We start from the raw sequence: 14,827 nt of genomic DNA, 5'->3' as shown, positions 1-14,827 counted from the left end.
CCCCGAAGGGTCCCAGCCTGGAGAGGGTCCAGGCTGGGCTGAGGGGATCCCTTCCCCCATGCACAAATTTCATGCAACGGGCCTCTAATAATTATATAAAAAGTCTTAATACCACAATGTTACATAGTATTCAATTAGTGTTAGATATTGCTGTTATCTTTTTTTTCCATTTAAAAGTGTACTAGTCATCTCATTTGCATAACTGTTTATCTGATTTGTGATTATTGCCTCTACTGCCTGAAAGATTCACTGAAGGTATAGGATATAAATTTAGCTATTTGACCTTAAACATTACATTTTAACAACTTTCTTAAACTAATTGGTCTGTAGCAAGCTATGCATATTAAAAGTGTATACTTTCATAAGTTTATACCACACTTTATGTATTTATTTACCTTTTGACATTTAGGTTGTTTCCTGTTATTTTTTTGTTTTTATTTGAATGATACAAATAAAGCTGCTGTGCCCACTAATGTACAAGTCTTAGGTAAATACCTAGTTCTAGAGCAACTGGATCAGATGATAGGTATATGTTTACTTAACAAAAACTATCAAACTTTTCCAAACTAGTTGTACCATTTTACATTCCCACCAACGGTGTGTGAGAGTTCCATTCCACACTCTTGCTAACACTAGGTATGGTCAGTCATTAAACTACTTTTAAAATTAGTACTGTTTCATATTTTTGTTTCATGTTGTTATAAACAAATATATATGGTTTATTTGGAAGAAGTATAAAATATATCTAAATCTTTAATTGTACTGAAGTCTCTATTAAGAAGGTAAGATTTGGTTTACTAAAAATATAGAAAAATTGGGGGAGATATAGTTCTTTAAGAAGCTAATTTTATACTGTTTTATATGTATACATATTTTTTCCCTTTGATAGGGTTTTCCAGAAAAGGACCTTTTGCACTGTCCATCTAAGGACACAATTGAAGCTCATTTCATGTCTTGTGTGAAAGAAGCTGATGCATTAAAGCACAAAAGCCAAGTAATCAATGAAATGCAGAAAAAAGATCACAAGCAGCTCTGGATGGGATTACATAATGGTAAATATAGCAGTGTTTAATTTCAGAACACCCTTTGTAAAGTATGGAGTAACTGTAATTCTGCAAATAATCGGTACATTTTAGGATTGATGGTATAAGTTTAGAGTTCAGTCTCTAAGCACAAAGTTTTGCAAAGAAGCTACCTTTAGTTATTCCTTAAATTATACTCTCCCAATAGACCTCTATTCCTGGATTCCCAGCACTGGACTGATTGCTTTGCCCATAACATATCATAGTGGAAACTTCCTGTGTTTAGCTTCTGGGGAAAGTGCCTTACTCCTAATCATGATCCTTTTGGAATTGCAATTGAGTACTGTTTGCATACCAAAGCATCTCCATTTGGGTTGGGCATTTGGGCAACCTTTATTTTCTCTGAACAATAAGACTTGCTTTGTGCTTAGATAACTCTCTCTTGGGTCTTAGAAAATACACTCAAGGAATAAACTGAGGGCAATCTGCAATTTACCTCTGTATTCTTCATCTTTTAAAGATCATAGTTCCTTAATCTTTCCTGCCTTCCAGTGGCTTAAGACAGTTCTATGTTCAGGATGTCCTTGCTTTGCACAAATCCAATATGCATGAGCTTTAGTTAACATGTTTTAGTTAAATAATATCATTCCAAGTTGCCAAGAGAGTAAATCTTGAAAGAAAAAATATTTTTTGTAATCTTCATATGGTGACTGATGGTAACTATTGTGGTGATCATTTTGCAGCATATATAAATATTGAATCATTGTATTGTACACCTGAAACTAATATATGTTAATTATACCTCAACTTAAAAAAAGTTCCAGTTTCCCAAGAATATGGTTCAAATTTCATTTTCCATGCTATTTAGTAATTACATAAAGTACAAGCTTGATTGGCAGCTCTTCAGTTGTGAATCATTATGCAATAATACATATGCATTGTGATCCGTGATCAGTCACTTCACTTCTTTCCGTGTCTGTCAGTGAATTGTCATTATGCATCTGTTATTTTCATCCATAGACAGCAAAGCATGTAGTTATGTTACTTCCTTGTCTCCTGTGATAAGTCCACGGAATGTTTTATCACACTGGATAATCAAAAGAGGGAGTTGACTAAGAAAAATGAAAATTAAGTAAAGAAAGAAAAAGTGGTAATTCTGGAAGCTAAATTTGAATAGAACGTAATGGAATTATAGAAGACAAAGCTGACTGTGAGAATGTGGACACTACCACCATTTGAGAGAGTTTAGATAACCATAGGAAATTAATGAGGGTGAACTTCCACATACATGTGGGAAGTGTTGTGATGAAAAGAGTGAAGCTATCCCAGAGGAAGTGATGCTGGCAAAAAAACACATTAAAGGAATATATATTTCATGACATTGAAAGCGAAAATGGTAGTATGTTAGAAATTGATTCAAACTTGCAGAGGATTATGACAATTCACCACAATTTATGAAATACTAGAGGCCCTGTGCATGAAATTCATGCGTTGGTAGGGTACCTAGCAACTGCTGGCTGCCTTCCCCTGGCCGCCTGCCTCCACCACCAGCCAGGGCCTCCTTCCTTCCCCTGGCCGTCCCTGTCTCTTGGTGGAACTCCTGGTTGAGGGAACAATTTGTATACTATGCTTTTATTATATAAGATGCTTGTTGGTAAGTTATATGTTCAGGAAGCAAGCACTATTCAAACATACTTAAGCTTTTTTATTTTTTAACAAAGAAATAAAACACTTTAATTCTCCATGTTCCAAATGTTTTAAATTACTGTGTACTAAATAAACACGGTATTAGTCTGATTTACATTTTTATTTTTCTGTACATTTATAACCAGAGTTTTTAATGTTTTTGACAGTTTTGTAAAGATCACTGAACAATTGTGATTTCTCCTTAATTGTTAAGATCATTTTGCATGTTTACATCTTGCAAGGTCACTTTTATAGTCCCATACTGCTATGGAAAGCAAGGAAAGCCAATAATCTGTCTATCTTTTAGAATTGTTTTTGTACAGGGAGTTAGTCCAATATAAGGTGCTCTTTTATAGCAACTATCAGAATAAAAGAGAAGACCCTATAAAAAAAACCTATAATTTAAAAAATGTATAAAAATGCATAACCCATGGACAAAGACAATAGTGTGGTGAAGGGGGGAGGGGCAGGGATGGAGGCAGGCTAGAAGAGGTCAGTGGCGGAGTGAGAAGGGGACATACTTTAAACTAGGGGTGTCGAACTCAATCAGAGAAGGGGCCAAAATCTAAAATCCAGCCTAAATCGCGGGCCGAATGGTTTACTGAACAGTCATAAACTGACAATGTCATAAACTGACAGCGGAGTGCAGTGATGACAGCGCGGTGCGGGCCACATTGCAAGGCCTGGCGGGCTGGATTTGGCCCGCGGGCCTTGTGTTTGACACATGTGCTTTAAACAATAAAGTTAAATTAGAAGAAAACAAAAAGCAAAAAATTAAAAAAAAAAAAAAAGTGATCCAGTTTTATCTTCTGGACTATATTGTCACCATGTCAAAGAGGTGTTTATCGTTATTTAAGTATTAAAATTTCATTATGCAAGATAACAGTATTATCTAACTTCAGTATACAAAAGGCACATATTTTATGACTCTGTACTCTAAATTAAATTTTCTCATTTCTTTTAAAGTGTCTTAGATTTAATTTGAGTTACATGGAATTGCACATAGTTGTACCTCTGATATTTAGCAACTTGCAGAGGTAGGCACCAGGCCTTTCACCTCATTTATATTACTGAATACACAAATTTTTATTAAATGATTAAAAGTTTACAATCTCTTAAGGTATACTTTTCCTTGCTGGTTATTTGAAGATGAAGTGGCATTATAGGAGACTTGTGAATTAGAAGATTGCCTAAATGGGAGAATATAGGAATCTTCCAAAAAGAAAAGGGATCTGAGAATAATTTGGGTTCAGAATTGAAGTAAATAATTTAAATGAACATTTAAGTAGATGTTCTTGAACTCTGTTGTGAATGTGATGAGTCAGCTACAGAGAGCTTATTCATAAGCAGAGGATTCTAAAAAAGATTAAAATGTTTCATTTGGGGCATTAGAGGGTTGGGTGTGGAGGGTGATGGTTAAGAATTGTGAAAAGGAAGGCCTGGTTTTTAGTTATCAGCTCTGCTAGTAGCTTCTTGGGGCAAGTCACCCACTTCTTTTAGCTTCAGTTTCTTTCTCTTGTAGGTGCCCTGAGAGGCTTTAGTGAAACACTAATACAATTTATGTGAAAGTGCTTGAAAGGAAGCAAAGCTGTTTTGATAAAAAGAATTATCAAGAAGTCACTGTAAGACTCCAGAACTAGGGTTGGCAAACAGTGGTCATGGCCAGCCATCTATGTAAATAAAGGTTTGAACACTGCCACACCCATTCATTCATGTGTTTTTCTATGCTGCTTTCATGCCACAATGGCAGTTTGATAGTCATGGCAGAGACCTTGTGGCTCACCACATGAAATATTTATATTTGTTGACCCTTTTAGAAATACTTGTCAGCCATAAAAGATTGGCCAAATCAGCAACTCGTATTTATCATTTACCTAAAACATGACTCAAAATGCCACATACTCAGAATTTGGTATAGCATAATGTATCACACTTAGTCTAATAACTGCTTTCAGTGATTTTTAAAAACTACATTTTAAAAATATTTTTTAAAATTGATTTCAGAGAGTAAGGGGGAGAGAGAGAGATAGAAACATTAATGATGAGAAAGAATCATTGACTGGCAGACTCCTGGGCACGTCAGCCTGCAACCTGGGCATGTGCCCTGACCTGGAATCAAACTGTGGCCTCCTAATTCATAGCGTGATGCTCAACCACTGAGCCACACCAACTGGGCATGGAATAAAACTTTTTCCCTGGCCAGGTAGCTCAGTTGATTGGAACATCCTATACACTGCAAGGTTTTGGGTTCAGTTTCTGGTCAGAGCACATACCTAGGTTTCAGGTTGAATCCCTGGTTGGGGTGTGTCGGGGAGGCCAATCGACTGATATTTCTCTCTCACATTGATGTTTCTTCCTTCTTTTCTCCCTCCTCCCCTCTCTTTCTCCCTTCCTCCCTTCCTCCCTCCCTTCCTCCCTCCCTCCCTCCCTCGTCTCTTAAAAACTCCAATAAAAACATCCTTGAATGAGGATTTAAAATCTGTATATTTTTATTCCATTTATATATTTAGCTATTATTTTTGTAGCTATTGTGTTCAGTTTTGTTTATGTTGGTAATGATTGGGCTTACACACTCAAAATCTTACATCTTCTTTTCCTCAGACCTCCCTATTCCTTACTCCTCTCTCTCTCTAATCCTCCTCCCCCTTCTGTCTCTCTCTCCACTTTCTCTGAACTCTGTCTCCACTATTGATGAGATACTGTGGATACTGTGGATACTGGAGACTTTGATAGTTTATTTTCTACTTTTTAAAAATGAAAATTTTAATTTAGGAAATTTTTAGCTGGATGAAGGTTATAGAAAATGTTACTATCGGCATTAGAGTAAATTGGTGAAACGTGAATGTAGAAGTTAATTTGTTCCTTCTGCTTAGAATGTCCTTTCCGATCCTTTTTGTCTATGTAATTCCTGCTTATGTTTTAATGCTTATCTCTTTGGTCAACTTCCATGTGAAGCCTTCCCTCTTTTTTAGCCAACAAATATTTATAGCACATTTAACTTGTGCCTGACACTGTTCTAGGAGCTAGTGATCATCCAGCAGTGATTGAACAGACATAGACCCTGTCTTCATGGAGCTTACAGTCAGTGGAGGCAGAACTATTCTTTTCATGCTATTGTGGCTCCTTATCCATTTTTATGCACTTTTGCTCTCATATTTCATCACACTCTAGAATAGTTATAGTTTATGTATTCTGCTGGAATACAAATTTCTCCTGGTTAGACTGTATTACACATTTTGGTATCCCTAGCACCTACTCTAGTCTTAGGAGTAGACAAAATAAACATTGACTGAATGAATGACTCCTTTATTTTATTCCTTTCTCATACTATAAGGAAGTCATATTAACAGCTTTTTATAAATAGTTTAATGTTAGTATAAAATGGCAGAAGTGCCTTGTTTTAATTTACCAAAATAGTTTGTTTACGAATGTTTTCATCCAAAAGAAAGTCCTGTTTGTGAAGTCAAAGATATTTCACCTTTTGGTTAGTATAATTGCAAACTAGTGAAGATCTAGACATAGCAGATGGTAAATTTATTTATTCAGAACTGCACCTGTAGAGTATAACAACTAAACAATGATTTAAACATTTTTTGAATACTTTTAAATGCTAATTTAAATTTTTCAGATCTCTGTGAAAGAAATAAGAAAAGCTTTGAAATCAAGAAAACTCTTTTAACACATACTCTGCCTTTCAGTGTTTTTTATGGGTTTTCCTTTTTTATGTAAAAGTATTTAACCTCCCTGTGCAACAGTTAGTGACTGAAAAAAGGAAGTATCATTTTTATTATTTACAAGGCAGTTGTCACCAATGTACAGGTATTTAAATGTCAAGTTGTTTTTCTTATAAGCTATAGATTTGAGGAAATCTCAAAAAAAAAATTAATATATGATATAGTTTTCAGCCTTAATTTTACATATATACTAAAAAAGAAATGATGACATTAAATAGTATAGACCTTCAAACAAATGCAAGTTTTGATGGTTAAATGTTGAATATATATATTATTTCTAAAGTGTGGTTAATTTCTTTGAGCTAGATAATGTTTTAAATGTTTTAAACAAATTAGTTATTTTGTGGAAAAATCCTATTGTATGTGTTCTATTTTTTTTTTTTTTTTTTTTTTTTAATTCTCTATAGAGCGCTCAGTACTCAATTATGTACATAATTGGAGCAAATAAAGTTTGATAGATTTACATCTGTGTAGATCCTACAAAGTAAAATCTTGTTTGAGCACACTTTTCCTTCTATCAACTGTTTTACTCTTTTTTTCCTTCTTCATTGCCTAGAATTAAACTAGATATTCAGAATATGAACTGTTTGCAAATTGGGGACTTTTTAAAAAGAGATGTTTTTCATGTAACTCACAGACGTTACAAGAAATTGAAATAGAACAGAATTTACCTGAAATTATATTACATTTACTAAATCCAGGCCTGGGTACTGTTATATGCATTATCTCAAGATTCTTGAGAATAATTAGATAAACATTGTCAACTTTGAAAATGAGGAAATGAGCTCACAGAGCTAGTAAGAGATGGGATCAGGATTTGAACCTAGATTCTAAAGTGAGACTATTTTTCATTGAATCTGCAGGTGGTTAATCTGGCTACATATTAGAATCATCTTGTAACTTAATTGGTCTAGAGTGGGAGCCTGACATTAGTGTTTTTTAAAGCTACTTAGGCAGTCCAAGTGCTCACCTAATGCTGAGAAATGCTGCATTATTTACTGCATCCCTAGTGAATAATTATTAATAGGACTTTTTCATTTACATTTTCTCATCAGAAGCATGAGGGATTTGTATTAGAAATGACAATATACTGCATAATAAACCACAAAGTGACAGTGAGTATAATGAAATATCTATTTCTTGTCCATCTTTCAAAAGTTAAAGTAGATTTTTATTTTTGTCTTAAGACTTTGGAGTGCTCTCTAAGTGAGTGAGAATGAGCTTGATTCCTTAAATTCATTTCTGGCCCTCTGAATCTAAGAAAGTGATAAGCTATAATTTAGCCTAAGAGGAAAAATATTTTATCAATTTATAGTAGTTTTAAAGGTGATAAACCAGATTATTGGCTATAAATCTATAGGTGATTTATACAGGAATACATTTAGTTTATTTATTAGTCTTGGGCTGGCACTGTACTATATAGCTCTGTAAATCTCTTTTTGGCAAACAAGATACTTTTTACAGATTGTCTTTTAGAATAAGTGAAGACTGCAGTATAATTGAAGATGATTTCCCCCGTTTTTATTTTTAACATGAGCACGTAGAACAAGTTGGGTTTGTTTTTTTTTTTGGCATTGTGAATTTTTGAATTTTGAATTTTTTATTCAAAATTTGTTACTGAACCTATTTCAAAATAAATTGGAAATAAACTTTACTTAATTAGTTGGAATACTGTAATTGAATTCTGTCTACTTAAAAATAAAGTCAATTACTGGATTGACTTGGAATATATTAAAGCTGTTGTAACTCGCAGTAATGATTTATTGGTTTGTGATGTTGAAATTAAAATTTACAACCTGCTTTTTTCAATACTTCATGAGATTAGTTTTCTTTAAGTTTCCAGCAATATTTCTAAACCTTTATAAAGTAACTAGTTTTTACTGGCTGCATTCGTAGATGGAGCTTTTTATAACAATTGTGAACCTCTTCCAAGATTAATAATAAACCTCACTTTTTTTTTTCAGTTTGTTGTTCCTATTATTTTAAGATGTGTTGGAAAGAGACAGGGCTTGAGAAGGATTGGAGATTAGATCTTAAAGCTAAATCTTAGAGATGGAACTCAGACTAGTCTGCCAAGACTGGAGGACTCCCCAGATGTTGATGTAGATGTTCTTGGATCACCATTCTTGCCCCCATTACTATTTCATGATATGGCTGGAGATTAACGCAGTTGAAATGATGGAAGGTAAATGGCAAGTAAATTGTCCCCACAGAGTGAGAAAATAGGACCTTGTATGGTAGTTGAAAGAATTGGAGGAAGCAAAATAAGACCTGAAGGGAATATGGTATTATAAAGTGTTGCAACTGGATTGTGTTCTTATTCTCCCCACTATGTTTGGCAAAGGCCATTTCAATTGCATTACTTCAAGGGGCAGCATTCACATAGAATTTGATGTGAATGATACAGACTCCCTGTCCCTGAGCCAGACTGGACACTCCAGCAATCTTGTGATGATGGGGTTTGGCATAACCACTTTGCCAAATTGGCTTTCACCTTTCTCTTACCTTGTTGCTGACTCTAGAAGCTCAGTATCTTTGGCAGCCTGAGAGACAAAACACTTATGTAGTATTATTTTGTGCCAGGTACCATTGTAAGTATTTTGCATATATTAACTCATTTATTCCTTCCAGTGACTTTATGAATATATACTATTAATATCTTCATTTTACAAATGAGGAAATTGACACACAAAGTTTAAAAGTATCTTGCTTAAACTCACCCAGATATTAATAAATGGCAAATTTAGAAAACAAAGGCAGGCAGTGAGGCTCTAGGGTGTCTGCTTTTTCCACTATGCAGTGCTACATTTGAGGTTCCTTTTTTTTGTTTTTTCCCACTTGCCTAACTCAGTCATTCATTTAGTTATTTAGTTATTTAACAAAAGTTCATTGAGCATGTACTTTGTGCCAGGAACTTTTTAGGATTGAAGATAAATGCCTGGCCCTCTTGGAACTTAACCCTTTGCACTCCGAACCATTCTGGACATTAGCTACCAGCTACTCGACGCTACTTTGCGGCGGAAACTCAATTCCCCGTAATCACTAATAAACTGCAGTATCCCCTGAGAGGGGACATCCGAGTGATATGCTAGAATTCCGATGTCCCCTGAGAGGGGACAGCGGAGTGCAAAGGGTTAAATTTTAGTTTGGGGAGAGTGACAGTTGAGGAATAATAGAATAATTTCAAGTAACTATAACTGTTGCAATTATGAGGGAAATCTGAGGATGTGACACTTTTGAGACTTGAATGGTGAGAAAGAAGTGGCTATGTGAAGATTAGAAAACTGTGATAGGGGAATGAGCTTGGTGTTTTCTAGGGACAGAAAAGAAAAATAGGGTGATTTGGAGCCTAGTAAGTAAGCAAATTGGTAGTCAGTTAGATCTGAGATGCATGCAGGAAACATTGCATCCCAAGGGGGTGAAAGGTGGCTGAAAAGAACCTGCTTCTTGGGGCAGAAATATTTAATTGCTGACACTAGTGACCTGGTGCATGAATTCGTGCACATTGAAAGGAAAATTAATTAGAGAAACATTTTAATATTCCTGTCTGCCCTTTCTCCATAATAGTAGTGTCAACCAAACTCACAATTGACAATGACAATGGAAAATCATATGTGTGATTGGCGCCAGCGAGAGCTTTATATGTTTTGTGCATGCGTGAGTCAACTTAGCCTTTTATAGATATAGAATATACTTGCTTAATTAGACCTGTTTTCTGACTTAGCTAAATGTTTTCCAGGCCAGTGAAGCACTCCAACTTTTCTTTCAGGTAATTGTAAGCATCACAGCAGTAGATATCAACATGAAGCAGACTATTATTGTAGATCATGCAGGGAGAAAAAAAGATAAAATATTTATAGCAGTGTTTGACTATATTTTGCGCAGTAAGAAAACTTGAAGTCACTTTCAAGGTTCACCATTTCTTCTTTTTTGTTGGGTCAGGTTTCTAAGCTTTCTAAATCAAGCAGATGGGCTCATAGAAATGTATGTTGTACTTCTGTTGAGCAGCATCTAAGCACCAATAGGTGTGCTGCTGCTTGCCATGGTTTAGCCTAACTGTCCTAATAACATAAGATTCTCAGAATTTGATTAGATTCAGAAGACAAATGAGTTGGAAGATACAGGTCACTTTTTTTTTTTTTTTTTTTTTTTAACACATCTGTGTTAGTTACTCTGCCAGTAATTGCTATTTCTTTTTTCTTTTAATAAATTTTTATTGATTTCAGTGAGGAAGGGAGAGGGAGAGATAGAAACATCAGTGATGAAAGAGAACCATTGATTGGCAGCTTCCTATTATACTTGGGATCAAGCCCACAACCTGGGAATGTGCCTCTGGGGAATTGAACCATGTACCTCCTGGTACTTATGTTGACGGTTAAACACTGGGCCACTGTGGCCTGGCCCAGTAATTGCTATTTGTTTTCCCCTTCCTATTTTGCTTTTCAAAAATATTTAACATTGCATATGAATAAATTAATTCAAATAAGTCTATAATTGGATGTGATATCTGTTACATATTTTGAAAGCTAAAGGTAAAAAATACTAAATAACACACACTGCCACTTGTAGGGATTTGAATAGTAATGTTGGCAAATGCAAATTTTGTGAAGAGCAGGGTCCCTTCATTGTGATGTTCAGCCATTTGCTTTTCAAAGAAAAGCTTAACGTTTGTGTTTTATGAGCTGTCATCTGATACTTTTTAGGGGGTGGTGCAGTAAATCTGTTTTTTGACATTATAGGCATTAAAAAGCAGGGAGGGAATAGTGTGTGCATGTGGAGGTCATTTTACCTTTATTTATTTATTTATTTATTTATTTATTTATTTATTTATTTATTTTTGTAGTTTGAGGTTTCAGCCATTGACAACTACATTACTGTTTGAGGCTGAGTAGCAGGCCCATAGATGTTCTCCATGTCTCCTGTGGGGGCTTGTAGATACATACATACATTATCTGTGATGTGAGAATGTTAAAAACTCACCTTCAGTTCTTAACTCTCCTAAAACTCAAAAATGAAAATATAGATGCATCCTTTAAAATTGCCACTTTTTTTTTTTTTTTAAGTACACTGGACTTATTTCTTTTATTTTATTATTTTTCTTTATTGATTAAGGTATTACATATGTGTCCTTATTCCCCCCCCCCCCTTGCCCCCACTCGCCCGCTTGTGCTCTCTCACCCCTCTAGTGTCTCTGTCCATTGGTTATGATTATATGCATGCACACAAGTCCTTTGGTTCAGCGGTCGCCCACCTTTCGGACCTCATGGACCACCAGTGGTCCACGGGACATCAGTTGGCAACTGCTGCTTTGGTTTCCCCCCACCTTCCCCTGCCTTCCCTCTGATGTTTGATGGTCTGATCAATGCTTCTCTGTCTCTGGATATGTTTTTGTTCATCACTTTTAAAATTGACACTTTTATTCTTCAGTTTTTTCAAAAGATATGTGACTATATATGATATCCTAGGGTTATGGAGGAAGGCCACACTTACAAGGAGCCCCTTTCCAAGGCGGGGTTTAGAACTTGTTGGAAAGAGTAGAGATCATCCCCTGGATTAGTGGAAAATTTGGTTATTTTTCCCAGATTAGAGCTGGTCTGCATTTGAGGGACATTCAGTACAATGTGGAGTGCAGACCACCAGTAACAAGTGCCATGTTTATGCAGAGGGAGCGGGAGCTCTGTGGGAAACCTTAGAGGAGCCACTCAGATGGGCCTCCACAGGAAATCAGGGTGCCGATAAGGGCAAGGGGCCTTCATGTGCCTATAGTCGGGAGCCCCTTTCTCTCACAGTGTCCTTTCAGCACCAGATACTGGGAAAGCTTAATCACATCACAGTAGAGACACTTAAAGAAATGTTGTCTATTATGGCACTGCATATGTTGAAGAGTGAATTTAGAGTTGTCATTAAATTGATAATGGACACAATAATATTGCTTTTCCAGATTTTTTTTTTTTTTTTTTTTTTGCTATATAAGTGCATAATAACTTTTTTGCTAATAACCTTTCTGTACCTTTTATTGTATGTTTGTGTTTGCTTTCCTTCCTTTAGCCCTATTGACATTTTGAGTCAGATAATTCTTGTTTGTAGAGTGCTATCCTGCACACTGGATGGTGTATAGCAGCATCCCTGGACTATAGTTATGACAACCAAAAATGTCTCCAGACCTACCAAGGAGCAAAATCTTCTCTGGTTAAGAATGACTGCTTTAACATGTTTGGTGGATTTTTTTTCCTGTTAAAAATAGTATAAATCTTTCATTTTACTATAATATTTTTCTTGTGGTTTTTAACAAGTTCTATTTTAATAAAAGAGTATCTTAAATAATTATAAAATAATCTAATTCCTTGATTTCAACTATAAGTAAATTATGGTAGACTTTTCAGTTGATTTCTTTGTGATCATGTAGCTGTTTAGTTGCAAACCTAGGATTAGAACCCAAAATTTTCAGTGAGAAGTTCTGTACATAGTATTCCATTATTTGTTCTTTGGCTCAAGAGCATATATTATGCATGCATTATTGTAGGTAGGTGCTAGAGATCATTAATGGTGAGCAGTAAGTAAAATCTCAAGTATGCAAAAAAATCATTTTATTCCGCTATTACATTTTTGCTTACTATTTAATGGGAAAAAAGTACTTTTTTAAAATATATTTTTAATTGATTTCAGAAAGGAGGGAAACAGAAACATCAAATGATGAGAGAGAATAATTGATTTGTTGTCTCCTGCACGCTCCCTACTGGGGCTCAAGCCAGCAACCTGGGCATGTGTCCTGACTGAGAATCGAACTGTGACCTGACCATCCTTGTTTATAGGTTGATGCTCAACCACTGAGCCACTGGTCAGACAAAAAAAGTAATTTTTTAAAAAGCAGTAAAAGAATAATTTATTCCTAAATGAAAGGACTGTGGTCAAATGAGCTCCTCTTAACATTATGATACAGTTTTGTGGTTGCAGCTGTTGAAATGGTTGTGGACTTTGAATCAGAAAACCAAGCGTCTGGTCTTGGTTCTGAATTAACTTCATAACAATCTGAACAAACAGTTGTTATCTGTAAAATTGCAAAGAACTAACTGGATTCTAACTGGATTCCATGTGCTATCAGTCTTAGTGTAGTATCACTCTAGAGAAGACCTAGAGCCTGACACTTTCTTCTAAGACCAGGGATATCAGAAAACAACTAAGCTTTATTTTTTAAAACAATTTTGATGGCATAAGCAGGATGAATAGATTGCCAGTAAATTGGATTGAGACGAATCTAGTAGTGACGAATATGCTTTAATACCAAACTGATCTGAAATTCTGGAGCTATTTGCTTTACAGAGATTTGATTCTGAGAGAAAGGTCATTTAAGCTAATATTCTCAGTGAGTTAATTAACAATTCACTGAATGGGGGTTGAGGGGGTGGTAAGAGATGTAATTTACTTATCCTTTACCAGATAAGGGACTTGTATCCAGAATACATAAGGAACATTCAGATATAAAAAGGGGACAAAGGATTTGGTGGACACTGCTCCAAAGAAGATACATAAATGGCTAGTAATCAAATGAAAAGATGTTCAGCGTAATTAGTTCTTAGGGAAATGGAAATCAAAACTATAAGGAAATACCACTTTGTACCCACTAGAATGACTATAATAGAAAAGATGGGCAACAACAAGTATTGGCATGGATGTAGACAAATTGGAACCCATATACTTTTCTGACGGGAATGTAAATTGGTGCTGCCTCTTTGGAAAACAGTTTGGCAATTCCTCAAGACATAGGTACCATATGGCAGGTATATACACAAGAAAATTGAAAAAATTCGCATTCACACAAGAACTTGGACATGAATGTTTATAGTAGCCAAAGAGTGATAACAGCTCAAATGTCCCATGAACTGATGAATGGATAAACAAAGTGTAATATCTCCATACAATGAAATATTATTTGGCCATAAAAACGAATAAAGTTCTGGTACAAGGTATAGCATAAATGAACCCTAAACACAGGTTTGGGGGGTTGGGAGGGGGGGAAGAACAGATGCAAAAAACTACATCTTAATATGATTTCATTTATATAAAATTTCTGGAGTAGAATAGAGAATAGTGATTTCTGGAGCAAGGAGGACAGGGAAAGGGATTAATTATTAATGGGTATATATTTCTTTTTGGGATGATGAAAATTTTCAGAAATTAGATATTGCCACTGGTTGCTTAACTCTGAATATATTAAAAAACACTCAGTAGTCACTTTAAAAGGATGAATTTTATGGTATGTGAATTAAATCTTAGTAAAGTGTGTGTGTATTTTTAAACTAAACCTGGAAAAAAAAATTTAAGGTGTTTAATCAGTTCACATTTGTTTCAAAGCATTTCCTATAATTTTATATTTTTTGCTGTTTA

The 14,827-nt window shown here is 35.2% G+C and overlaps 1 protein-coding gene across 4 annotated transcripts in view; it reads left to right on the top strand.

The window, feature by feature from the left end:
• The window catches only part of ATG5 (autophagy related 5), an 85,281-nt gene that overhangs the window by 31,452 nt on the left and 39,002 nt on the right, over window positions 1–14,827 (top strand). For all 4 annotated transcript variants that reach the window (XM_084890511.1, XM_084890514.1, XM_084890513.1 and 1 more), the window contains one exon: window positions 890–1,052. In XM_084890511.1, coding sequence (XP_084746637.1) covers window positions 890–1,052 — 163 coding nt within the window. The remainder of the gene's footprint in view (window positions 1–889; window positions 1,053–14,827) is intronic.

Source organism: Pipistrellus hanaki (assembly GCF_964339955.1).
Source record: "Pipistrellus hanaki genome assembly, chromosome: 7".
Lineage (NCBI taxonomy): Eukaryota > Metazoa > Chordata > Mammalia > Chiroptera > Vespertilionidae > Pipistrellus > Pipistrellus hanaki.
The sequence above is the reverse complement of the archived record's forward strand: the minus strand, read 5'-3'. Positions and strand labels throughout refer to the sequence as shown.